This window comes from Rattus norvegicus, chromosome 6, assembly GCF_021556685.1.
Source record: "Rattus norvegicus strain SHRSP/BbbUtx chromosome 6, alternate assembly SHRSP_T2T, whole genome shotgun sequence".
In the NCBI taxonomy this organism is placed as follows: domain Eukaryota; kingdom Metazoa; phylum Chordata; class Mammalia; order Rodentia; family Muridae; genus Rattus; species Rattus norvegicus.
In genome coordinates, this window is record NC_141539.1 from 57982358 (window position 1) to 58008821 (window position 26464).

The 26464-nt window shown below is 39.2% G+C and overlaps 2 protein-coding genes across 5 annotated transcripts in view; one reads left to right on the forward strand and one right to left on the reverse strand.

Annotated features, from left to right (window-relative positions):
* Positions 1–6575: 6575 nt before the first annotated feature.
* On the reverse strand, positions 6576–8208 carry LOC148005191 (uncharacterized). The gene is made up of 2 exons (XM_087555082.1): positions 7233–8208; positions 6576–6953 (listed from the first exon to the last, which is right to left on the reverse strand). Exon 1 carries the CDS (start codon positions 7761–7763, stop codon positions 7308–7310), a length of 456 nt encoding a protein of 151 aa, XP_087411208.1. The 5' UTR covers positions 7764–8208; the 3' UTR covers positions 6576–6953; positions 7233–7307.
* The window catches only part of Snx13 (sorting nexin 13), a 103028-nt gene continuing 84161 nt past the window's right edge, over positions 7598–26464 (forward strand). For 3 of the 4 annotated variants that reach the window (NM_001399694.1, NM_001399693.1, NM_001399695.1), the window contains 1 exon segment: positions 7598–7817. In NM_001399694.1, the coding sequence (NP_001386623.1) occupies positions 7803–7817 (15 nt within the window). In that variant the 5' untranslated portion in view covers positions 7598–7802. 4 annotated transcript variants of the gene reach the window in all.

Sequence of the window (26464 nt, forward strand, 5' to 3'; positions counted from 1 at the left end):
CAGTGAGGTTCTGTAAAAGTGGGTGGGGGACGAATGTGCCTGTGGAAGAAAAGCGATAGGAAACTGCAGCTTGCTTCTTGTCAGCGAGTTTTAAAGCAGAAAGAACCCAAGAAGCTTTTGATTTGCTGCACAGGTTTTTGCCCAGTGATTAAGATAACCTGCTGCATTATGGGCCACATAGTAGGGCTAATCTAACGATACGTTTCAATCTACCTTTACAGAAAAGGAAACTACAACTGATTTGGTGATTTTCACTGCAAGGATTTTGTTCTATTAATATCAAGAGGCAGGGCCACGCTGCAAACATTCTGTTCTCAGCTTTATTTTTATTCCATAGGCAATAATTATCCAGGGCACATGTGTAATTTCTCTTCCATTTAGCTGTTTATATATTTACTACAAGTAGTTTTCAGCTTAAAATTTTCACTGAAAACAAAATATCATTGATGAAAGGGTGAAGGCATGCCAGGCTAACTTCAAGCCCACTAACACACGACTACTATGGAAAAATATACTAGAGTTCTTAAAACAAACTATTAAGAAAGCTAGCAACCTTAGTTACTAGACCAGTAAGACAGGAAGCAATATAATGGCAGTCTTTGATTTCACCCTTCCTCTGTAAACATGGAAATAGCTGAGGTAAGCCTTATATAAGCAGACATATTAGGCTTGGTCTAGAACTGATTCCGTTTCTCATTTCCTCCTTTGAAGACAAAAACAGGAGTTCAGAGTTCAGTCACACTCACTATTCATGTCAAATCAAAGACAAAGATAGGTGAAATGACTTAGTTTTAAGGTTTACCTCAGTGCTTCTGAATATAAATACAAACATAATACTAACCATATAACTCTCATGATATATACACATCTATATAAGACTATATGTAAGTATATATCAAAGATAAAGGCACCTATGCATATACACTTTTTAAAATATTGATTGTACTTATATTTGTTGTATAACTTGGGCAAAATATTTTTATTTTCAGGCTTTAATTTTCTTCTTTGTAAGATGGGAATAATAACAGTTATTATCTTAAGGGGTTGTTGTGAAAGCACTTAGAATCTGGCATAAGTAAAACTTACTAAATATTAGGTGGTTGGGTATTATAGAGGATATGTTCATTCAATAAAGGCATTGGTTGTTCGGATCTACTGATGAACGTGTGAAAGCAATTATGTAATCTTTTCCCCTTATGTTTTAGGGTCATGAGAGTAAGCTGTATAACATTATGAAGGTGAGTACATGACATTATGAATGAAACTCATGGAACTTCACATCACAGGCAGCAAGGTTCAGAAATAACATTCAGAAATAAAAAGATAACCAAGCCATTTAGATGGTGTAGATCTTAGGAATGAAAGCCAATGGCCACCAGGAATCCAGCTGTATTATAAAAACATGAAGCAATCTCATTGAAAGTTGTGGGAGAAGAGTAACTTTCCAAGTAACTTTAGAAACATTTGAGTCTGTAAAACTAAAGAGTCTGCAGGTATAAGCTCTGTACTCTGGGAAATAAACATTTCCCATGAGAGTAGATGCTAATAATTCTGACATTGCAATATACACATTTGTAAATGCATGTGTACCCTGTGTGTGTGTGTGTGTGTGCACGTACGTGCACACACACGTGCTTATGTGTACACAAGAAGGCAGCTTCAGGTGTGCTAATCCTCAGGAATGCTGTCCACCTCCTTTCACAGTCTTGATCTCCCTGGAGTTCATCATTGGCTGGGATGGCTGGCCATTGGTTGGGTAGGTCTCCCCAGGGCCAGGATTACAAGTGTGCACGGTAATTCTCAGAAATTTTACATGGGTTTTGAGGATCAAACTCATGCTTTCAAAATAAGCACTTTACTGAGTCAATTCTTTCTTTGGTCTCTCTATATATTGAAAGCAACAATTAAATATAGACCGATGACAGGAAGCTGGTTTCTTACTATTGAAGTAGGAATCGCACATAAGGAGAGAAAGCTAGAATGACCCTCTGGTAATATACTAGATTTGGGGAAATTTGCATACACTTTTGTTTATAGATATTGATTCATATATCCCAGGATGGTCTTGAATTCCTGCCTTAGCCTCCCAATCAGTGGGACTATAGGGTTGAACTAGCATGAACAGTTATGTTTAGTTTAATCCAGATGATTATATACAAATGTACATGTAGACGAGTGTATACACATGCATTTCTGTTCTAGTTTGAATGCAAAGTGTGCTCAATAGATGCATGTGCTTCAACACTTGGTGACACCCATGTGGTGCTGTTTTGGAAGGTTGTAGAATCTTTAGGATGGTGTGGAATGGTTCTTGGGGTAGGCCTTAAAGGTGGTCTCTATTCCTGGTTGGTTGCACTGAACAAGGTGCCATCTGTTGCTGCCGTAGACTGATCTATAATACCATGCCATGATGGGATGCATTTCTTGAAATTGATCTAAAATTAATCTCTCAATTACTTTAACAGGGCTTTTCTCCCAGCAACAAGAAAAGTAACCCAGGAAGTTTCTTGGCTCTGTTAGCTCTGATGGCCCCAGATGAAAAGCCGTCCAAGCAGCAAAGAGCACTTGTAGATCCAGGTCTTTTTTCTAATATTATTTCTCAATGAATGGAGGTTTCTTTGAGAAATAACTGTCTTAGGCCTGGCCAAGGAAGGGCCAGTTAAGGCCTACGCAACCATAAGTAGAGGAAGTAGTCAATGGAAAACCCAACAAACAGAAAACTCAACCCCTATCAATCCCCAACAACCACCACCACAACATCAACCACCACCCTCATCCCACACTGACCAGGACACGTGAAGGGACAAAGGGCAATTTAAAGCCCAGCACTGGATAAAAAGCAGAGCATCGGCTCAATAAAGCAGTGCTGGACTACGACCCATTTCTGTATGAGTGATTTGACACTTCCTGTGTTCCAATAGGTAACCTCTCACCCACGACTGTGCTGTGATTAACCTTGGAGTGTTAGACACAAAAAGCAGACACGAGAGCGCGCTTGATGGGGAGAAGGTAGAGGGAGGGAGGGAAGGAAAGTATGAAAGAAGATGGTAAGTGACTAAAATTTAATACTGTTTGTATGAAACTGTCAAACAAGTCTCTCAAAATAGAGAATCGACAGACCTCTCATGGAGAAGAATTCCAAGAAATCTGCTAATGCAATGTCCCCAGGGAAGAGAGCACACGTTTCCATTTTCTAGGAACAGACTGCCCCTTGTGACTTACTTTCCAGGAGTACAGCATGAAGGAGGGAAGCACCTCACAGGGACAAACATCAGTCCCAGTGAGGTCATAAGCAGGTGACCTGAGAAGCCAGTCATGGATCTGTAAGGGCTCTTTCAAATGCCTGCTATGATGTTATACTAAAAGCTACCAACAGTTTCTGTGGTTAAGAATAAAAAGTTTAAAAGTGGTCTATATCTAGCTTTTGTGGTTTTAAATACTCAAAAGAAAAAAGAATCTCTTATTTGTATGTGTGTGTGCGGTGGAGGCATGTATATGCTATGGCCTATGTATGGTCTGAGGACAACCAAAGGTGCCAGTCCTCACCTTCTGCTTTGGTTGAGGCAAGGTCTCTTTTGTTCTTCCTGTTTCAGATACCAGGCAAGATGGCCTTCAAACTTTGTCTCCCTGGAGAAGCAGCCAGGGTACAGATCTGACCTACCTAGATCAGCTTTCCATGTGTTCTGGGGATCTGAACTCAGGTCCTCAGGTTTGTATAGTAAGCAAGCATTATCCATTGAGTCATCTCCCAGCCTGAAGTATTTGTTTTTAAAAGTATGATTGGAGCACTATTAACTTATTATACTACTAAAGTATCAGGCTATTACATATTTGTAACATATTCATTTTATATAGATCTTAGTGTAATGTTGTTTTAGAGCTACTAATAAAGAGATATACGAACATTGTCATTTTGGGGCTCTCTATGAAGAGGCTCCTTATTATTTCTGCCTGTCTTACTGTTGAATTGGGTCAGTAGATCCTCAATAAAGTGCCATGCAAGAGAAGGAAGGACTATGCTGGGCTATTCAAAGCTTGATTTTACAGCTCTGACATTGGAATTATCCTACTAACTTCTAACAGAATGGGGATACACTGTTGTCTGTTCTTAGAGTGTACATCTGCGGTCAATGTGTTATTTCAGTCTTGTTTTATGGGGTTTGGCTCTGGACCTTGTAAACAAGTATGATGCTCAATGCTCACTAGAGGACAGTGTACAACACCAGCAAATGACTTATTTCAAATTTCTTAGAGGATCTGGAAGTTTTCATCATAGAGATAATAAAATACTTAACTTTCCTAATTTGGTTTAACTGAATACATATATTGCAACATTGTGAATCTTATAATCATGCTTTACAAATACAACTAAAATTGGCCTATTGCGCAAAAATTTAAACATGAAAACTTCTGGATCGATGCAATTTGTTTGGGAAGTTAAGGACACATACCTTCTCAGTTTCTCAAAATGAAATTGGACCCATTTTGTGGAAAGATGAATATGTCGAAATTCTTTTTGTTTCAAAACCAAAAAAGCTGGCAATAGATATTCCGTCTTTGGAGGCTTAGCCATCAACGTCATCGGTGGCCTGATCTACAGTTAATTTTTGCTCATTACCTCTTCTGGGTCATCTTCTCTGTTGCTTAGGCTGATCCACACAGCTGTTAGGAGCAAACCCTTTGCAGTATCACGCGCTTCTAAAGAAAGCTTGTTTTGTTTTAAATTTCTTATCAGCAGTCCAGCAACCTTCTATCTTAGGTTTCCTCTAAACCAACTGGTAGGAATAGGACATCCTCAAGGCCACCAGGAATGAAGTTTCCACCCTTTCTAAATTGCAGGCTTACTTTGATGTTTAGAGTTACTTGCTTGTGTAAGCATTTTGTTCTCCAGTTTCCGTAACTTTCTGCAAAAGCACATTTTACTTTATTGCTTTAGCTAGCAAACTGACATATATCCAACACTTTTGTACAACAATATTGTAAGATGGCCATGAGAAACTAGGCCAATAATCCTAGCTACTCAGGAGCCAAGGCAGGACTGAAAACTCAAGGCCCTCCTGAGTTCATGGCCAGCTGGAGGAACACATTGAGACTCTATATGAAAATAGAGTAACAAGAAATCTAGAGATGTAGTTCATTGGTACAGCTCTTTTCAGTAGTCAGTGAGGCCTAGCTTCATACCTAGTGTCACCAGGACAATACAAAGCTCACAGTCTGTCCTGACACCCTCTAGCTTTACAGTGACCAAAGTGATGGTCCCATAATTACAAAATAAGAATAGGTAACATTAATTTTTAAATATTTTTAATTTTTAATTCAAAGGATTTGTTTCTAGCTTTCATTAGGGTATTTTCCAGAGGTCTCTCAGGAAATGGCTCACTGCTCATGTAGGAAACATTGAACGCCCACTCTGTGCCACATACTGACTGGGTCCAGTATTTGGGGGCATCAAGGAGACATATGAACACGAGATTCCTGATTTCATGAAACTTGCATTCTATGAGAAGACAGAAAAATCAGAAAGAAAACTAACCAGTGTAAGTACTGTGAAAAGAACACAGCAAGAAGAGAAGATGGTAGGTGAAGGCGAGCGGAGGGTAGGTCTCCTTCCTGGTATTGATACATTCTTCTGAATAGAGCTGATTGTGCTAATTATTACTGTCTAGCTGTGCTAATTACTGTCTCAGACAATAGGATGTCCAGTTATTACAGGAGCAGGGCCTGGGCCTATGTTATCAGAACCAATTGTATAGTCGAAGCAAGTTCTGGTTGGGAGCTTTGATTGGGAGGGTTAGAAATCTTGATTTGTCCCCAGGCTTACAAAGTTCTGAAAGCTAAAGGCATTACCCATGTCACAGCACAGATTTGTGTGCAAATACATTTCCATTCTTCTCCCCTTTCACACGGGGTCCCTTAGCCTGGGATGGTCTTGAACTTGTTTTACTTATTTCTAACTGGCAGTAACTCCGGATGTCTAGTTCTCTAGGCTTTACAGCCCCAGTGCTGGGATTACAGGCATTTGTTGCTCCACCTGACTTATGTGGTACTGGGGATTTAATGGAGAGGGCTCTGTGCATGTTCAGCCATGGCTCCTAATCTGTCACCTTTATAAAAAGGGAAGACATCTTGCTTCTACAAAAGGAAAACGATGGAAAGGAAAAAGTGGAACAGAATACCCAGGGAAGCCACCTAAATTACAGGTTTAATTCAGTAGTTGGTGTTTTAAACATTAATGAACCTTCTGCATTCTTATTTACAGGATGGAACAGTATCTTCTTTCAGGTTCCTCTATTTCTTCTCTTGGTTTCTTTTAGTGTCAATGCAGTTTGTGTTTTTCAATCTTGTTTCCTATTTATAGATTAATCTGCCAACTATATTTTATTGTATGGCAGAAGTTAGAATGCTCTTGTTCCAGTAATGGAGAAATTAGATATACGTTGCCCAGTTAAAAACAAAAAAACGATTTTGTTATAAACTCGATGAATGGAACAGTCAGGGTTTTTCTTCAAAGTCTGTATGATATCATAAATGAATTTTTCCTTGGGTGGAAACAGCAGAATAGAGATAACACAGGGTTTGTAATGCACTTGCTTTATTCACTGTTGTGAGAACTTATGAGTACCTACTTAAATTACATGTAGCACAATAGTACCACTGTTAAGTGCAAAGATTCCAGTACAGAGGAAGTAACTGTTGGCCTTAGTTTTCCACAGTTCCTTTTATAAACTTTTTTTTTGTAAGAACGCGATACAAGTGTTTTATTTTTCAAGTCCAAACACTTCTCAATTTCCTTATAAATTGATTTGTAACGGCAGAGGCTTTTCAGGAAAACTACTTCACCGCAATTCAGGAAGAAGTTGAGCGAATTTTACTGCATTCGTGTAGAAATAGGCTGAGACAGGTGTCATGCTATCAGCAGGATTTCAGAGTTCGTCTCATTTCATTCGTAACTACTGTTATAGAGACATCTGTTAAAACTCATTCACTCTGATAAACATATTCTATAAGTATCTAAAAAAATTACCCCAATATAGCTCTGGAAACTGCAGCTACCGGGTAAAAGCTGCTTGATTTCAAAGGCTTTCCATGGAGGAAGAAACACTAAGCCTTCTAGATTGGGCAGGTTCTGGCCAATCAGCAAAGCAGCAGCCCTTAACTCTGCCAGGATCGGAGTGAAGGCGATCTGCCCGGATCACGTCTACAACCTGTCGCTCACCCAGCACAGGACTTACTGAGCGCTGGCAGCAACAGAGACAAGTTTCGGCCAAAGTTTCGGAATGAGGCGCGGCGCGGGCGGCAGTTTCAGGTCACCGCGCGACGGAGGGGACCACAGCCGAGTGTCCCGAGCACTGTACGGTCTCCACAGGGTCGGGGAGTTGCGCGATGGAAGTTTCTCCGCCAGCACGCAGTCTGCACTGCGCCACCAGCCCGTTTACCGGCCACCTCCGTGGTCCAGGATCCAGCCAGCAGCCGAGGTCCCGGATCGCGCGCGGCCCAACCCCCGCCTCCGTCCCTGCGCGCGCCGGCGCCATGGAGACAGTCACAAGACGCTCGCGCCCGGCCCGCCAGCCAATGGGAGCGCACGTCGCGGGGAGACGCGGACGTCGCTCTTCCAAGATGGCGGCGCGTCCGTCGCGAGCAGCCGGGCCGGGGGGAAGCCAGCGAAGCCGAGTAAAGCCGCCGCCCGGGACAGGACTGAAGCAGCAGTTGCCGCCGTTGGCGGCGGCCCGGGCAGTTTCCGCTGCTGCTACGGCTGTTGCCATGCGGCGAGGCTAGGGAGGACGTCACTCCCCCGGGGTGTAATGATGTTAACAGAGGTAAGCGGCGCCCAGTGTTTACCTGAGAGGCGGGTGAGCGGCCGGCGCCAGCCCGTCACAGACGCCGCTCCCGGCGCTGGGCCCGACCTGAGCCGCGGCCCGGCCGGGCAGCCGCAGGGTTCCCACAAGTGCCACCGAGTGGGCGCGGTGCTGACTCGGCAGAGTTCCACCTCCTCCTGCCGCCGCTCCCCTTCGCCCGAGCTGTCGCTTCTCCGTGGAGTCCGCGTCCCGCTGCCCTGAGGCGGTCGTGGTCCCGGCGTCCGTGTGCCGGCCCTTGTCCGCGTCCCTGGGCTGCGGGGCCCTTCCCCTCCCGGCTGGGTCAAGCTTCTGGCGGTGGCAGCCAGCCTGAGCGATTCTGCCTTTCACCCCTACTCTGGCTGCTCCGAGAAGTGAGCCAGGTTCCTCCAGCCACACTCGCTGGCCTCGTGCCCTCCTCCCCTGCCCCCACATCCCGTCACGTTCCTTCAGTCCCCTGATCCCAAAGTTCAGTTTGGCATCCACCTTCCTGACCTGCGGATGGCCCCCTTGCTTCTCTCTGTGGAACAAGTTTTTCTCATTTGACCTGAAATGGAAGTAGGGCAACAACGATGAACCAATCAGTTTCCCTTTCCTTAGTGCCCACTGTCCAGTGCAAAAACCAGACTTTTGAAGAAGTAGAGTTTGCCTGCACTAGCAATACTTTAGGGAGAAGAACATAATCGGTGCAACTAGTTTAATGACCAAAGGTGACATAGCTGTGTTAATGGTCTATTGCAGGTGTGGATGTCTGACGCTTGTAGATTTGATAAAAAATGCCAGGAGCTGCTCAGTTATGTTCTTTTAGGATCCTGATGTCAGGGACTGGTTTGGACATCTTTGTGAGCTGATGTGAGGGTAATAACGTTGATGGTCATTGGAAAGCAGTCCTACACGGGCCAAAAGGACATAAAAACATTCGAAACAAGTGGATTTTACTGGGTGAAAAGCGATGGTACAATAGGACACTCTGAACTTTCCAAGTTTTGGGAACTTGTCTAGCTAAGCCGTCTTGTACTTTACCGTTTGTTTTCATCTGTGTCCAGAATCTGGCATACAGGACATGCCTGGGAAATCCCTGTTGTTTGATTGTTAGCTTATGAACCACATATTTCTAGGAGTGAGACATTCACTTTAGGTGTCCCAATTCTACATATTTCTGAAGTTACTTTCATTGTTATAGACTTTGGTTATATTGTAAGTTGTCATTAGTTGTAGATTTAAAAAGCAAATAGCATTTCATTGAGAAGCTGTTCTTATATCAGTATTAATAACTTTTCAGTGGTGTCTATAATATATAGCATGAAATGTTTTGAAAAAACTTTTTAGAGTTTTGATCTTTTCACATGAAAGTGAGCTAATGCAAGGATACTGTCTTGATTTGGATACCCTGAGGGTTCTAATCGTGTGTATTTTAATATGACTTAATGTTTCAGTGAAGCATTTTAAACAGGTCAGAGATGGTAGTAAGCTGTCCTTTTATGTGTGTGTGTACATGTGTACGTATGTGTACATCACATGGCCTTGTTATGGCAGAGTAGTGTTCCAATGCCGGTAGTTCCTGTAGAGCTATTTTATCAAGCAGTACTTGGAGCTGCTGCTCTAAAGTAAAACTCAGATTAAATTGTACTTTGATCTCGTCTCTGATTTTCAGTATACATTTTATAGATAAGCAGACAGAAGCCTAGAGACTTGTCCAAGGTCAAACAGTTCTTAGTGAAATAGTTGACACTAGAAATTGCATCCCCTAACTCAGCTCAGAGACCAACCACTTTGCTCAGCAGCCTTTCAATGAGTAGTTTGCAGCTTTCTTGACCAATTTTAAAACATCTTACTTCCTCATCTGAATATTGTCATCAGATGAACAGAAAAGAATTCATTGAGAGTTTTGCTGAACTTAGCTTGCCATTTTTTTTTAAAGTCCCATAAACAGTCCCTTTTTGAAGTATTGTAGATACAAATGACTGTGTGTCTGCAAGTGGTAACTTACACCAGTCAGCAGGTCTTAGGATTTGGGGGATATGATTTAATCGTTAGATCTCAAAATCGAATGTGATGAGCTGCATCGTGAAAGGTTTTCTTACTTTTTTATTAGTCATGTTGAGCAGACATTTTCCCTGGTCAGAAGGCAGTGAGTTAGGGTAGGTGATATTGTCACCATTAGCTGTGTGACAAAATGGATTGAGAAGGTGAAAATAACTTGATTAAAAACCACAGAATAAGAATCACACTTAAGCCTTCTTATTTAAAGTTCTGTGGTATGTTGTGATCTCCCACACAATGTAGAATCCCTCCTCCTCCCTTTTCTCTTTCCCTTCTTCCTTTCTCCTTTCTTCCATTCCTGTCCTTTTTATTTTGTTTCCACTTCTGATATTTTCGCTATGCTAGTCTTTAATAAAGTAGGGGTACATAGATATATGATCATACTATCAGTAATAATGATTCATATGAAAATATTTACTTTTGCATTTGTCAAATTATGCATTTAGTTGAAACTTCAGGAATGAGATAACATGAGTTATTCATTAAGAGCAATTTTAAATAAGGTAAAAGGAAAATTACTCAATTAAGCAAACTAATATCTACATTGAACTTTGAAACCTGGAAAAGATAATAGTGTGAATGAAAGTACAGGCCTGGTTAGGCAGTTCTCATCTTTAATTTTTTGGCTTCATTTTTTGCCTTAAAGTATTTGTTAGTGCAGTTGAATTATTTGGAAGGCTATTTATTTTCTGTATTTGTATATCTTTATATTTTCCATCATGGATGAAACAAGTACTTTTAATATACAGTTAAGATTTTTTTCTCTATGATTTTGTCACTATTTTTAATGTTTTTCTTATAACATTGGCTTTCTGCTTATGAATAAGAAACTTTACATCTCAAAATTGGGGCTTTTTTAATGTCAACGTTTGTTTTAATTAGTGTGAATTTTCTCAGTATTAAAATACTGTTAAATATCACTGAATTTCATTAGTACACTTTTAAAGTTTTCTTGATATTTCAGAAGCTATACTGATTCAGAAGCTATGATAATTCTGGAAATAGTTTATGATAGCTAAGTAAAAGCAATAGGAGATGGAGGAAAATGTGCTAAATTGATTGTGTAATGTGGAGTAGGCTGTTTTGTGTAATCAGTTGTCAGTCATTTGCCGTTTCTGGGCATGGACAGTGAATGGGCAAGATGGTTCAGACCTTCAGTTCTAGCAGTTCTAGCACCTCTAGCACCGAGAAGTAGGAGCCAGAGGAGCTAGGCCAGCATCTGGTTGTTAAGTCAATCTGGGCTACATGAGACCCTGCCTCAGAAACAGACAACAGCTGAAAATGAGAATGAGAAGTGCAGTGAAAGATAGAAATAGAAAGTGCCTAGACTTGTATATATGGAACATTAAGTGAATTTCAAATAAAATAGTTTATATCTGTGTTAAATCACTTCACCCAGCTTTATTGATTTTTAGATATGAACACTGGCTTTTTACTTTAAGGTTAACAGATATGAAACAGATGGAAAAGACCCTAATGGTAGGACTTTTAGCAGTCCCAGCTTGTTAAGAAATTAAAAGGCTTTGTGGTTCAGATGAATTAGGAGGATACTTGTTCAAAGAAAATGAAATCAGTTTCCTCTCTGGAGGACTGCTCATTGCTTTCTATGGGTGATTGACTCAGAAAGAAAGTGATACAGTTATAGCTTATTGCAAAGTTATGTGACCATGGAGACTTCCAGAAATGCTTGTGCTTTATGTAGTGAAGCTTTGAGACTTAGTGGAGGGTGGTTGTGCATCAAGGAAAGGGCTGAGCTTCTAGGGACCCTTTAGTACACAACTGTACAAATACCCTTGCCTCTAAGTACTATGTAAAATACTATGGCAGGATTTTATTGATTAGTGTATTTATGGTGGAAATACTCTTGGGATCGATTAATCTTTAAACTATATGAGCTGCTTCTTTATTTATTAATGGCATTGTAAAGGCTGCTAACCAGAACAAGAACTTTGAAGGCTTCTTGGTATTGAAGGCCTGTGAAGAGGTGTGAAAGGAACTGTACAAAGGGAGTGGAAGGTTTCACTGGAGGGACCCCGGCTTGCTAGTCTACACTTTCCTTGTTTGGCGTGTTTATAAGAGCTGAGCTGAATAGTAGTTTGCTTTGTTTTGCTTTGTTGAGACAGGGTCTCATGTAGCCCTCATTGTTCTTGAACTCTATATAGACCAGGCTGGTCTTGACTCATGGAGATCTATTTGCCTGCCTCTGCCTCTCCAGTGCTGGGGCTAAAGGCGTGTGCCACCACGCATGGCTGAATGTTACTTCTCTTTTAATTTAATTTTTATTTTATTAAAATGTGTTTTTTCTTGAGACAGGGTTTCCTGTGTAGCCCTAGCTAACCTGGAGCTTGCTTTGTAGACCAACTGGCCTCGAGCTCACTGAGATCCTCCTGCCTCTGGCTTCCAAGTGGTGGGGTCAAAAACATTCATCAGCACTACCCCACAAGATTTAATTTTTAAATGAATGTTTATTTTCACAATCTTGTATGTTTAACAGAGTACAGTGTGGTATTTAAATTAATATATACAGTTTGAAATGATTCAGTGAAGCTAAATAACACCCATCACCACCTTTTCTTTCATTATTTAGAGAATTCTTAATTTCTTTCTGTAGTCAAATTCTTATAGCTAGGACTACATATTTAATACAGTACATTACCTCTGTGCAAGTGGAAAATTGTTTACTATTTCTAGCCAAATATGACTGTTATTTTCTGTGTAGTGTTCTTTTACCATAGTAAATTGGTATATGCTTTTGCTAAGTTGATAGCACAGTTAAAACCTCCAAAAGTTCAAATTTTATCTATATAATTTGAGACACAGATACCTCAATACTAGCATGTTGTTGAGTATCAATAGCAGTTACAGCCTTTCCAGGGTTTACAGGCATCCTTTTTAAAATGAACTTTCTGTAGTTTTTTAATAAATACATTGGTACTAGTCCCTCTGTTTAGTTTACCTAAACATTTCTCCCTATTTGAAAATTTGTAGCTTTTGACCAACCATTGCCATCTACCAGATGATAATGCCATTCTCCTTTCATCTGTGAGCTCATTTTGCAGACTGTATGAGAGACTCCGAAGTATTTGCTTGGTTTATTTAATTTATCATAATGAACTCCATGCTCACTTATCTTGTAGTAGAAGCTCCCTCTATTCATCCTGATGGACTCTGTAAGTTGATTAGCTATTTGGATGCTGTGAAAAGTGTTGTCATGTACAGTGCACATATCCCTTTGACAAGTCTTCACATGTATATACCGAATTTGTATTGTGGGATCATAGAAGTTTTTCTGTTTCAGTTTTTTGAAGAATGGCCATGTGTCCTATTCTGTAACAGCCATAACAATTTCCATGCTACTGTTGGTATCTTTTACCTTTTTGATAATAGCTACTCTAACAGGTAGATATAAAGTAATCTCATCGTAGCTTTAATTTACGTTTTCCTGATGGTGAGCAGTTTTTCATTTCTATGTTGACCTTTTGCTCAGGATTAAAATGGGTTATTGGTTTTCTTAAATTAAAATGTTAGAATCTCTTATATGTTGTGAACAGTAAACCCTATCAGAGTTGCAAGTATTTTCTACCATTCTATGAGTTGTTTTATCTTTAAACTTTACTTATCGTTTGTGTGTGTGTGTGTGTGTGTGTGTGTGTGTGTGTGTTTGTGTTTGGAAGGGTCTTTCTCTAGTGCTCCCTTCCTCATTTTTGAGATAGGATCTCACTGATTCTGCTAAGCTTGCTGGCCAGCAAGCCCCCTGTATCTACCCTGTATCTGTCACCCCTAGCAGAGGAGTAATAGACACCATATTTGTGTTGCTAACTACATATTTGAACTCCCCATCCCAGAACTTTAATTTGGGGCCCCAGTGAGATGGCCCAGCACTTAAAGCCACTTGCTTACAAGCTTGGTGACCTGAGTTTAATTTCTAGAATTCACATGAAGGAATGCATAGAAAGAACTGATTTCACAGAGTTGTCCTCGGATCCAGACTATACATGTTCTCTTTTTTCCATCCTGTGCACAAAACTTTAAAAGAGATTTATTTTTAATTTTTAAATAATAATGGTATATATATTTTCAAGAAATTTAAGGGGCTTGACTTTTGTATTTTTTTCAAGTTTTCAGAGGTTAGACATCAAAATAAAGTGATTATTTTTATTTTTATTATTTTTAATTCATCATGCCCTTATTCTCTTTTTTAAATTCTTTTCTGTTGCAATAGGGTCTTACTGTGTAGCACAAATTGGCCTTAGACTTTAGATTTTCCGGTCTTATTCTTTTGAGAATTGAAGTTATAGATGTTTGTCACCATGCCACCTGTCTATAAGGAGGTGTTATGGCTGCAAACAAAAGCCAGAAGTGATATTTTAGTTAACACCTATATCTGAAGGCCTTTTACATGCTAAGGAAGTGGTATTTGCACACCAAATAATTTGATGATCAGTTTTTCGCAGAAATATAATTGGTATACTTTTAGGGTATGATAAGAAGCTCTCTGACATTGGTATATATTTACAAATTTTCCTATAGTTTGGGGGAAATAAGTTGAACGTTGGGGTGGGAGTAGGAAATAACTTCAAGATTTCAGGCCTTTATAAATCATATGGTCATTGCAAAATCTTTTGTTGTACATCTCTTAATTTAAACACTACCAGCACTTACCTGCAAACTTTTGCAGATAAGAAAAGGCTGTATGTTTTAATGTTATGTTTAATATTGCTAGGTGTAGTACTCACACTTACTGAAGATTTGTGCTATTTCTAGTTGCATTAAAAGGCTTGCGGGGATATTTGAAATAGATCGTGATGGGAGGAAAGCAACAATAACTGCTGCCTACCACCGCAGCAGTGAAAGATAGGGAGCATGGACTAGAGAAGAGAGGAACTGCCTTCTGTCCTGAGCCCAGTGCTGGCCCATGAACGCCATTTGGTGGGAAAGATAAGTGACTTCACGGATTTCTTCTCCTGAGCAAGCTTCTCAGATTGTGGCTCTTAATCTCGTGATTCCACAGGCTGTCATGGATTTCTCACCTGGCAATACTCTAGAATTGTTCCTATTTTAGAGACAGGTTTTATTTTGATAATATAATGTCCCAAATATTTAGTAGAGAGAACTTTTGAGTTATAGCAAATGATAGCTTTTAAATTGTTTTAAGGACTGGAGAGATGGCTCAGCGGTTAAGAGCACCCGACTGCTCTTCCAGAGGTCCTGAGTTCAATTCCCAGCAACCACATGGTGGCTCACAGCCATCTGTAATGGGATCTGATATCTTCTTCTGGTGTGTCTGAAGACAGCTACAGTGTACTTACACATAATAAATAAATCTTTTTAAAAAATTAAGTATTTAAAAAATATTGTAATTGAGGAAATGCATATGTTTGAATAATGGTGGTGTATACTTTAAATCTGTTGCTAATATTATTACAGGAGTGAGACAACATACAAATTAGCCTGTACCCTGAGCATTATAAGGAATGAATCACAATCCCTATTTAATAATGGGATCATGAAGTAGTCCTTTGAACTTTGTAACCATTAGTTTCCTAGTGAGTAAAAATGAGATAATAACAACCTTGGAAAATTTGTGAAAAGAAGATTGAAACATGTTATTATAAATAATATCTTTAAGGCTTTAGTTAAAATTGTACTGGAGGTACGTTTGTTTATCAAATGAGACTCTGACTACTTTGTGTTAAACGCATGCTAATAAGATCTGGTGATGTGGTGAGTCAGACTAAGAAACCTGTGTTCAGACGCCTCACTGTCATGGCTAAATTTAGTTCTTTGCCACACTTTGGCCATTAAAACTGAGGTCTTAAATTCTTTTGCCAGAATGAAACAAGTTATTTCATTAATGAGTGAAATTAAGAGGAAAAGAAGGTTTGAGAATGTGGTTTAAAGTTGAATCTGCCTTGGTTTAGCCATACAACTCCAGGTGAAGCTATTACTGTGTTTGGGTGAGCTGGCAATCCTGATTCAGCTTCTAACAGCAGCACTGTCCTCACTTCCTGTCCACCTGCAGTTGCTCTAGAAAAGAATCCAGAAGGCTAGGTAGAGAAAGTCTGTGAATCTTGGGTTTTTTTCTTCCTTGGGTGTTGGGAGTTTATGGCATTCATGCCATAGGCAGGTGCTCTGTTACTGAGCAAAAGCTGTAAGACCTCTGAGTCCAGTTCTTTGTTTTTCAAAAGATTTACATATTGTTAGAGTAGTATATCACATTTTACTGACAGACTGCCAAATCCCATTCACCTAGTGGAATAATACTTGCACTCTGGTCTGATCGATGTATGCTTTATGTTTATTTAGTGTATTTTTTTTCCTACCATTGTGAGTACTTGAATGTGATGATTAAAGTTTCATTCCCCAGCCTGAAACAGAACTTTAAACTGGATACTTCACAATAAAGTATGTGTTGATAGAAGAAATCTTAAACAGTTCCTCAAGAGAAATTAAGACAAGTGAAAAATAACTTAAATATGATTGCTTATAATAGTACAAAATGACTGATTTCCATGGTACTTTGTTGAATTTTTCAGTTTGATGACTTTTAATGTTCCTGTGAAAGTTTACAAATGTGTATGAATGAAAAATGTTATCATTGATTTCAGAGTTGGAAAATTTGGGGCAGGGAACATTTTCAAAATGTTCAGGTCTTACCAGATTCTCTGGATTAAAATATTTCTTAGTTGCATAGATTACTACTGGGTCATTTTGTCCATCTATCTGTTGTTTACAGAAGTAATATGTATCAGGAGAGTTTGCTGTTGTTAATAACACATTTCTGCCCTGTTTAGATGTTTAAAGTAGTGTGATGATCTACATAGAGTTCTGTAGCATGAGAAGCAAGAATGTGTCAACTGAGATAGTTCCTCATGTTAACTTTGTAGCACCATTTTCTCCAGTTTCCTGAGACACCCTTTTAAGTCTCATGCCTTTCTGAAAACCCTAAAGTGAATCTTAACTCCTTGAGCTTTAATCCTTGACCTGAACCTCATATTTGAAAAGTCCTTGGATGTTGCTTTATTTAATCTTGAATTGATTTTATTCCTGAAATATTGAGTCTGTTTTTAGCCTGCTTGAGGTTTGGAACAAGATAGATATGTAATCCTTTGCATTGTGAGTTTTTAAGTTTTTTTTTTTCATTGTTGACCACCAATATATGCAAAAGATAAGCCTTTCAGATCACCATCTTTTAAGGTTTGGAGGTCATTAAAGGGACTGAAGTACTGTTTCAATGGAAGAAATAACTGAAACAAAAGTTTCAGCATGTTTCAGTTATTACATAAATTTTATAAGGTAATGATGCGATGTCAAGATATGATGATATATGTTATCCAGTGTTTCTTCAAGCCATAAGATACTTTGTAATCCATTCTTGATTTCTGCTTCTGAATTTGAAATAAACCTTTTTCTTTTTTTCGAATCAGTATTTTTATGTGATTATCTATCTATCTATCTATCTATCTATCTATCTATCTATCTATCTATCTATCCATCCATCCATCCATCTATCTATATTCCCCAAGATCTGCCTACTGTTTGACTTTGGGTCTCTGTCTCTGTTTCCATCAATTGCTGGGTGAAGCCTCTCTGATGACTAGTATCCTGGGCTTTTGACTGCAAGGATAGCAGAATATCATTAATAGTGTCAGGGCTGGGCTTCCTCTCATGGCATGGGTCTCAAACTGGGCCAGTCATTGGTTGGCCTTTCCTTCAAATTCTATTCCATCTGTTAACCTTCCACATCTTGAAGGGAGGAAAAATTGTGGGCCTAAAGTTTTATGGATGGGTCTGTGTCCCAGTCCCTCCATTGGAGGTCTTGCCTACTTACAGGAGATGGCCAGTTCAGGCTCCATATCCCTATTGCTAGGAGTGTTAGCTAATGTCACACAGATTCCTGGGAGTTTCCATTGCCTTAGGTTTCTAGCTTGTCCCAGAGATGCCTGCCTTCCGCCACCAATCCAATTGTTTCTCCAATTCCAATCTCTCTCACCTATACTACCCTTTCCCAGCCTTCTATCCAACACCAAATGTCTTAATTTATTTTTCCATCTCAGTGAGATTCAGTCCCCCCACCTCCCAACCCCCGGGCCCTCCTTCTTACTTAGCTTCTTTGGGTCTGTGATCTGTAGCATAGTTATTCTAATAATCCACTTGTAAGTGAGTACGTACCATGTTTATTTTTTCTGCGTCTGGGTTATGTCACTCTGGATGGCCTTTTCTAGTTCCATCCATTTGCCTGCAAATTTCTCCATTGTGTAAATGTACCACATTTTCTTTATTCATTCTTTGGTTGAAAAGCATCTAGGTTGTTTTCAGTTTCTGGCTATTATGAAAAACCTGTTTTGAATTTGGTTGAGCAAGTGACCTTATGGTGGGTATCTTTTGGGTATATTCCCCGGAGTGGTATAGCTGGGTCTTGAGGTAGAACTATTTCCAGTTTTCTGAGAAACTGCCAACTTGATATCCAAAGTGGTTATACAAGTTTGCACTCCCACGGTCAATGGAGGAGTGTTTCCCTTGCTCCTGATCCTCACTAGCATGTGCTGTCTCTTGAGTTTTTGATCTTAGGCATTCTGACGGGGTAAGATGTAATCTCAGAGTTGCCTTGGTGTGTATTTCCATGATGGTTAAGGATGTTGAACATTTCTTTCTTTTTTTTTTTTATTAACTGGAGTATTTCTTATTTACATTTCGAGTGTTATTCCCTTTCCTGGTTTCCGGGCAAACATCCCCCTAATCCCTCCCCCTCCCCTTCTTTATGGGTGTTCCCCTCCCCATCCTCCCCCCACTGCCGCCCTCCCCCCAACAATCGAGTTCACTGGGGGGTTCAGTCTTAGCAGGACCCAGGGCTACCCCTTCCACTGGTGCTCTTACTAGGATATTCACTGCTACCTATGAGGTCAGAGTCCAGGGTCAGTCCATGTATAGTCTTTAGGTAGTGGCTTAGTCCCTGGAAGCTCTGGTTGCTTGACATTGTTGTACTTTTGGGGTCTCGAGCACCTTCAAGCTCTTCCAGTTCTTTCTCTGATTCCTTCAACGGGGGACCTATTCTCAGTTCAGTGGTTTGCTGCTGGCATTCGCCTATGTATTTGCTGTATTCTGGCTGTGTCTCTCAGGAGAGATCTACATCCGGCTCCTGTCGGCCTGCACTTCTTTGCTTCATCCATCTTGTGTAATTGGCTGTATATGTATGGGCCACATGTGGGGCAGGCTCTGAATGGGTGTTCCTTCTGTGTCTGTTTTAATCTTTGCCTCTCTATTCCCTGCCAAGGGTATTCTTGTTCCCCTTTTAAAGAAGGAGTGAAGCATTCACATTTTGATCATCCGTCTTGAGTTTCATGTGTTCTATGCATCTAGGGTAATTCAAGCATTTGGGCTAATAGCCACTTATCAATGAGTGCATACCATGTGTGTTTTTCTGTGATTGGGTTACCTCACTCAGGATGATATTTTCCAGTTCCAACCATTTGTCTGTGAATTTCATAAAGGCATTGTTTTTGATAGCTGAGTAATATTCCATTGTGTAGATGTACCACATTTTCTGTATCCATGCCTCTGTTGACGGGCATCTGGGTTCTTTCCAACTTCTGGCTATTATAAATAAGGCTGCTATGAACATAGTGGAGCACATGTCTTTTTTATATGTTGGGGCATCTTTTGGGTATATGCCCAAGAGAGGTATAGCTGGGTCCTCAGGTAGTTCAATGTCCAATTTTCTGAGGAACCTCCAGACTGATTTCCAGAATGGTTGTACTTTCTTTAAGTGCTTCTCAGCCATTAGAGATTGCTCTGTTGAGAAATTCTCTGTGTAGGGCTGTACTCATTTTTAAATTGGATTATTTGGTTTGATGACAAACTAGCTTTCTTAAGCGTGTGTGCTTTGGTTAGGAGTGATGACGTGCTGGATTGCTTGGTTTAAATATAGCTTTTGGCGTTCTAAGCCTTTTGACTTTGGTGAAGTGCCTAGTCTTCTGAACCTCTTTGAGCCAGATAATCTAGTATTTTCCTTTGTCAGTTTTAAGTAACTTATCTTAGGCATTATATTTCTAGTGTGAATTAGAAGATTAGATTTATACTTAATTTCAGAGGGAAATCAAGAGGGATTGCACCTGTATAATATAAATTGGCCAAAATTCAGAAAATTTGGTTAACTATTATTTTTCTTGTGTCTATAAAAGCTTTTAATGTAGATAAAAAGAAAGAGAACATTACGGGACACTTATATTACACTTTCAAAGTATCATTGCTATACAGTGTTCTCATATGCAAAGGACTATGATTCTTGTCAGCTCGATAAAGTTTCATGTAAAGTCATTCCAAATAATTGAAATGCAAGCCTTAGAATGTCAAATGGATGGATTATTTTATAATTCATTAAATTCTAATGAGTTTTTTTATTAAACGGGGAACTAAAAGGTGAGAAATAGTAAAATTAACCCCTCTAGAATACACTCGTGTAAAGGGCTGTTATGGGAAATAAAATTTTTGCTTATATAAATAAAAATTATGGATATTTAAGCATATAAATAATTTTGGTCTCTTAATACAACAGCTATATAGGCAGGCTCATCTTATATCTAAACAAGTGTTGATAGAATATTGTAGAATCATTTTTAAAAACAATTTTGATTTAAAAGTTTTCATCTTTATTACAGAAATGAAAATTTATATACTTGCTGTAGTATTGGGTTTCTTCTTTCTTATTAAAACATTGGCTGTTAATCAAAGATATAAAACATGACTTAAGATGAATTTTTTTTAAACCGGAAAGATGACCTGTCCACTGGAAAATAATACTGATTACAGTATTGTTTTGTTTGTTTTTGTTTTTTCAAAATAACATGCAACTTGATTAATAAAGAGATGTAGAAAATATTTCTCCTTTTTTGTGTGAGTATATGAGTGTGTTATGTGTGTGTATATGTGACCATGGTGATGGGAGCATGTGTGTGTGCTTGTGGATACCGGAGTTCAACATTGGCAATCTTCTCTATAATTCTCCACCTTAATTTTTTATTTTTATAATGCTCAGGATTCAACTCAGGGATAATTCATACAAGGCAAACACTCTACCACTAAGCCAAATTCTATCCTTTCTACTTCACTTTTGAGGCATCTAGAGCACTCCTGTTTTCTAGACTGGCTGCTCAGTAAGCCCAGGGATCTGCCTTACTCTGCTTCTGAACCTGGAATGGATGCATCTGCCTGGCCCAGCTTTTTTATTGGTACTGGGGTTCTGAATTCAGATTCTTATGCGTGTACAGCAAGCAGCTTACCTGAGCCATCTCCCTAGCACCTCAGTTTTCTATTTTAAACAATCCTCCTTTTATATTATTTTCTTGTGTATATGCATACGAAAGACTTTTCATTAAATTTAGAAAAATAACAGTATAATGCTGTAAACTATCTTCTTTGATAGTTTTCATTTAATTTCTTAGTAGTTTTTGTTTATTGTTACACTCCTGCTCAGTAAAAAGTAGTCTTTTAGTAAACTGATTTAACACAGAATTCAAAGGCAAAGGAAACACTAGTATACAGAAGTCAGTAAATCCTCAAAATGGGAAGTTCAGTGGAGAGGGTGTATCCCCAGGAGTTGGAGGAAGAGAATCCTAATTTCCAAGGTCTTAGCTTAGGGTGCTTTACCAGATCTGTCTTTACGTATGCTTGTACTTACTCAGTACATAGTTTTAGGAGTCTACTCTAGGTGCCACATCAGGTATACAACAATGAACAGGGCAAACACAGTTGTAGGTTCTCATAAGATGTAATGCATGTGGTAACCATGGGCAAGTAGAGTAATTCCAGCATACAGTAATAAATGAGGATGCTGGCCAGAGAGCCTTCAAACGGTGAACCTGTGCAGTCCAGTCTAGAAGGCTAAAGCTGTAGACGTGGGCTAAAAAGGAAAAGTAGGGTAACCAACTGTTGGAAACTCTTAATGACAATGAACCATATACGGACTCTCCACAACTGACTTAAAGCTAGAAGGCTTAGAGAATTAAATAGGCGTTTTTGGCATGTCCTAGTTAGAAGACAAGGTGAAAGAAAGGGTGGGTGGTCTTACCGTGATTAAGTGGAGTTGCAGTGAATGTTGGCTGAGATGAAAGGCTTATTAAAAAAGAGTATGAAGTAGCTTGATCATGTGTATTTTGAGATGACTTGGGATATCTGGTATATGGGATAAAAAGAGTGTTGGATTCCACGTATCCTTGTGCACTGAAAGGCTAGCTTTGCTTTGGGAATTAGTACTTTTTAATGTGTCTACAGATTGCAATCAATGAAGAATTTTATAAATTTATAATTTATAATTAGTTTTGGAGAAGGTTGTAGGGGAAGCGAAAGCGACTCTTCTTTATACAAGACCGTGAAGTCTTGGTTTTATGCGAGTGTTTGTTTTTACTATGGAATAGAATGAGCCTAAAGGGAAGCTTTAGACAGGAGGGAAAAGTGGGAAACTGGATAGAGAAGAACTATTGTTAGAGTATGGGGCAGGACTAATAATAAATGTATTGCTTCATGGTAACAGGGCCTCATAGGTTCAGAAATACTCTTAAGAGTATGTTGACCAATCCTATGGTGGGTTATAATTGGATATTGGATGAAGAGTCCTCAGGCAACCTTTGATGTATTGAATATTTTAGAAAGTTGTAGGGTGTGTCCTCTTTAGGGGGTTTGGATTGATTCTGTGAGGTACAAGGAGAGCCCCAAGTCTGTGTTGTTGCTTGGTGGCTTCCTTAGTGAGTGCACTGTTATAGGCTGCTTGTTCTGACATGGACCACCAAGGCTCCAGAGCTTCCTAGCCTAGCACACCAGTTTTGCCCATTTCTGCTTTGGGCAGGGGGTTGTGTTCTGTATGTGCCTAGCAGTGAACTGCAAAGGCTAGCATATGCTTTTGTTTTTATATATGCTGCCTTTCAGAAATAATTTATGTTGTGCAGTTCCAGATTTGATAGATTTTAATGTATAACAGTACAGACTTAAGACAGAATGAGAGACAATCCTATTTAGGCCAATTTCTCTTACTTCTGCATTAGGATTTTATGTATGGTGATTTGAAAAACCTTTTGTAAAGAAATTACTTTATTCTCAAGAAAAACCTACATGGGACTGAAAATTTGTGATTGATACTGATTCATATTGCTGAAAGAAGATCAGCATATCCTTAACTTATTTATACACTTGGCAGAGCTCCATGCAGCCCAGGCTAGCGTTGGAATTTGACCATGCTCTGGAGTGCATGAATTGCAGGCATGTACCACCAAACCTGTCAGCCAACACATGTTGCTAATTTTACATGTAGTTTTTGTTTTTTCCATTGAACTTGAAAATATGAGATGTCAGACATGACTGTCAGTAATTGCTTTAATTTCTTTTAAAACCAAACACTTTTAGAAGTTCAGTACATACAGACTTTAACAAAGGACCTGGGCAAATATGATGAGTATGAATAAGGACTTTACTGAAAATATTTTCATATAATTTCAGTAAGTGTTTAGTGAGAATTAGGTGAACTGTAAAGCAAGTTTGCTGATATCTTATAGGAGAAATAAGAAAACCATACTGTGAAAGTACAACTTGCACATAATTATAGTATTACCACGTTAACTAGTAATTAAAACCCATTAACTAAGCAGAACACATGCCATACTTCAAAATTTAAATTTTTATTATAATTATTTTGTGTGTGGGCACACTTGCTGCTGTGTTGGAGCGTAGAGGAATTTGGCAGTCGTTTTTTTCTTTTTCCATACTGTGTGTCCAGGAAGCAAACTCAGGTTGATAGGCTTGTTGGCAAGTGCTGAAACTTACTGAACTGTTTAACTGGCCCTACTCTTTTTAAATTAAATGATCTTGTATATTTTTACTTAATTTCACATGTATTTGAGTTATAAAACTCAGAATAACTTGGTAATGCCAAGTAGATGAAGCTTGGCTTGTGTTACAGGGTTTAAGCTATATCAAAAGTATGCTGTTAGAGGTGGGCTGTGATGTGTTCACAGTGATCTCTGAATTCATAGTCTTAGATATGCTTACTTGCAAGATGGAAACTGAGGAGCAGAGTTGTGCTCGTGTTCCCCTGCGTGAACTACTCTCATTTATCCGATGCTTAGTGGGTATGGTTCTTCCTCACGTTTTAAAACCTTGGTTGGTGTTTGTCGGAGAACTCTAGCTGGCAAGTTACCTCTCATGTCTTTGGAGGTTCACTGTGCAGTCTCAGTTTTGGTGCTATAGCTCAGAGTGTTTGTAGGAGTACTATGGTTTTTCTTTGGCTGTGACAGGTGACATTTGCTAAAAATTTTTAGGTTCCAAATCTTTTTTATACTGTATGGTGTTATTGTTAGGTAACTCGGGTTATCATTTGCAATATTGGAATATATCCAAAGCTGGGTTTGCTGTAGTCTTTGACTTTGGGATGGTGGGGCTTCTGTACTCTTGTAGCCCATCTGAGCTTTAGGTACAGGTTTACCAGCTCTGATGGGGGAGTACTAAGTGCCGAGCACAGAACGTCAGCAGTCAGGGACTGAGTCTGCACCCTCAAAGCCTGCAAAGTGGGTAGTAGAAAAAGGCCTGTGAGTAATTTACTCCAACCTTTCTTTTAGAGTCTCTATTTTAAAATTACTACTCATTTATTTTCAGTAATGATTAGGTTTTTTAATTTCTGTCTTTGTGTATAGTTTGACTAATAGACTAATTTTAGCACACGATTTGCATTAATAAGATCTTGCTAAATGGATTATTCATGGTCAGATATTTAGTTAGTGTATGTTGTATCATCCTATTAATAAAAGTATATATAAATATAGAAATGAAGGGGAAATAGATTTATATTGCATCATTTCTAGGTTCTATGTAAGAATTGGGGTTTGTTTGAATAATTTGTTCTTAAAAAATACCTAAAACTTTTTATCCCACTTAATAGGACATTCATGCTGGATTCACTAAAAATAATAGGGCCTTTTTTATAATATAGGAAAGAATTGGAATAGACTCTTTGAATGAAAGTTTTTTAGTTTGGTTTTAAAAATTAGAAATCTACAGACCAGTTCGGGTGCATTTTGCCTTAAAAGTTTTTTTTTTTTTTTAATTTTTGAGATCTTAATATAATTGCATCATCCCCCCTACCCTTTTTTCTCTCCAAATCTTCCTATATATCCTTCCTTGCTTTCTTTAAACTTCATGCCTTCTGTTTTTTATTACTTATTGTTATATGTTCCTTTCTCGCATTGGCGTGGGTGATCTGACATTAAAGAAAAGACAGACACACAGACTTGCACATTGAACCTGAGAACAGATGGAGTGCTCCAGGGCTACCTGGGATCTCAGCAGGTTTATTAGAGACAGGGTATGGGAAGGTTGGCCAGTTTCAGTGCATGGCTCTGTAGGCTAGCAGTCTCCGCCACTGTCGACATCAGGGAGGAGGACGCCACAGTTGTTAGTCTTTTTGCACAATGACCAGTCATTCATAAACACTCTTTCTGGACTCCTGAGATCAGCTTTGTCTTTTCTCTTCAGCATGGCCATATGGGTAATGACTTGGCCAGTTTCTCATGGGCCAATTGGTCTTAGAGTTCTCAACAGGCTATGCCCATGTCCCAAGGTCTTCACTCCTTTGGAACTTCCAACATACACTACATTATGAAAAAATATTAGACTCTTTTAAAATTAAGGATATACGAATGCACAGTGGCTGTCTTAATTTAGTTTACTACTACTTTAATGAAACTCCATGACCCTTAAAGCGACTTGGAGAGAAAGGGTTTATTTGGTTTACACTTCCATATCACTGCTCTTCATCGAAGGAAGACAGGACAGGAAACCAAACAGGGTAAGAACCTGGAAGGAGGAGCTGATGGAGAGGTGCTACTTACTGGCTTGTTCGCCATGCCTTGCGTTATTAGAGAACCCAGACCACCAGCCTATCGATAGCATTATGCACAATGGCCTGGGCCCTTCCCCATCAACCACTAATTAAGAAAATTGGAGTCAAATCTTAATGGAGGCATTTTCTCAATTGAGATTTTCTCCTTTCAGATAACGTGTGTCAAGTTGACATAAACTATCCAGTACAGGTGTCTAAAAGGGAAGGTTTTTGCTTCATGAAAGATAGTACTGTGCTGGCTCTTGGAAAGAACTTGCTAGAAAGAGAATCTTTCTGGAGTGGAAAAGTATTCCATCCTAGCATACAGAAGCAAGAGAATTAACTGGTCTTATTCTGGGAAAGTATTTTGTAATCGTTATCAAAGATTGTTTTGACACTAAGGAAAATAAATGTAGGAGAGTAAGTGTATTTTAGCCGCTGTTTTGTTTTTCTGAAGAGATACCATGACCAAGGCAATTTATAAAGAAAGCATTTGATTGGGGCTTGCTTACAGTTTCAGAAGGTCACTTCATGATCACCATGGCAGAAGCATGGTGGCAATCAGGCAGGCATGGCATTAGAGTGGTTGCAGAGAGCTTACATCTGATCCCCAAGATGGAGACAGAGACATCTTGAGACTGAGTCTCTTGTGGGCTTTTGAAACCTCAAAACCTACCACCAGTGGTTCACCTCCAACAAAGTCACATATCCTAATTCTAACCCTACC

Coding starts and splice junctions, on each gene's coding strand:
- LOC148005191 (XM_087555082.1), bottom strand. CDS start 7,763: ATGGCAACAGCCGTAGCAGCAGCGGAAACTGCCCGGGCCGCCGCCAAC.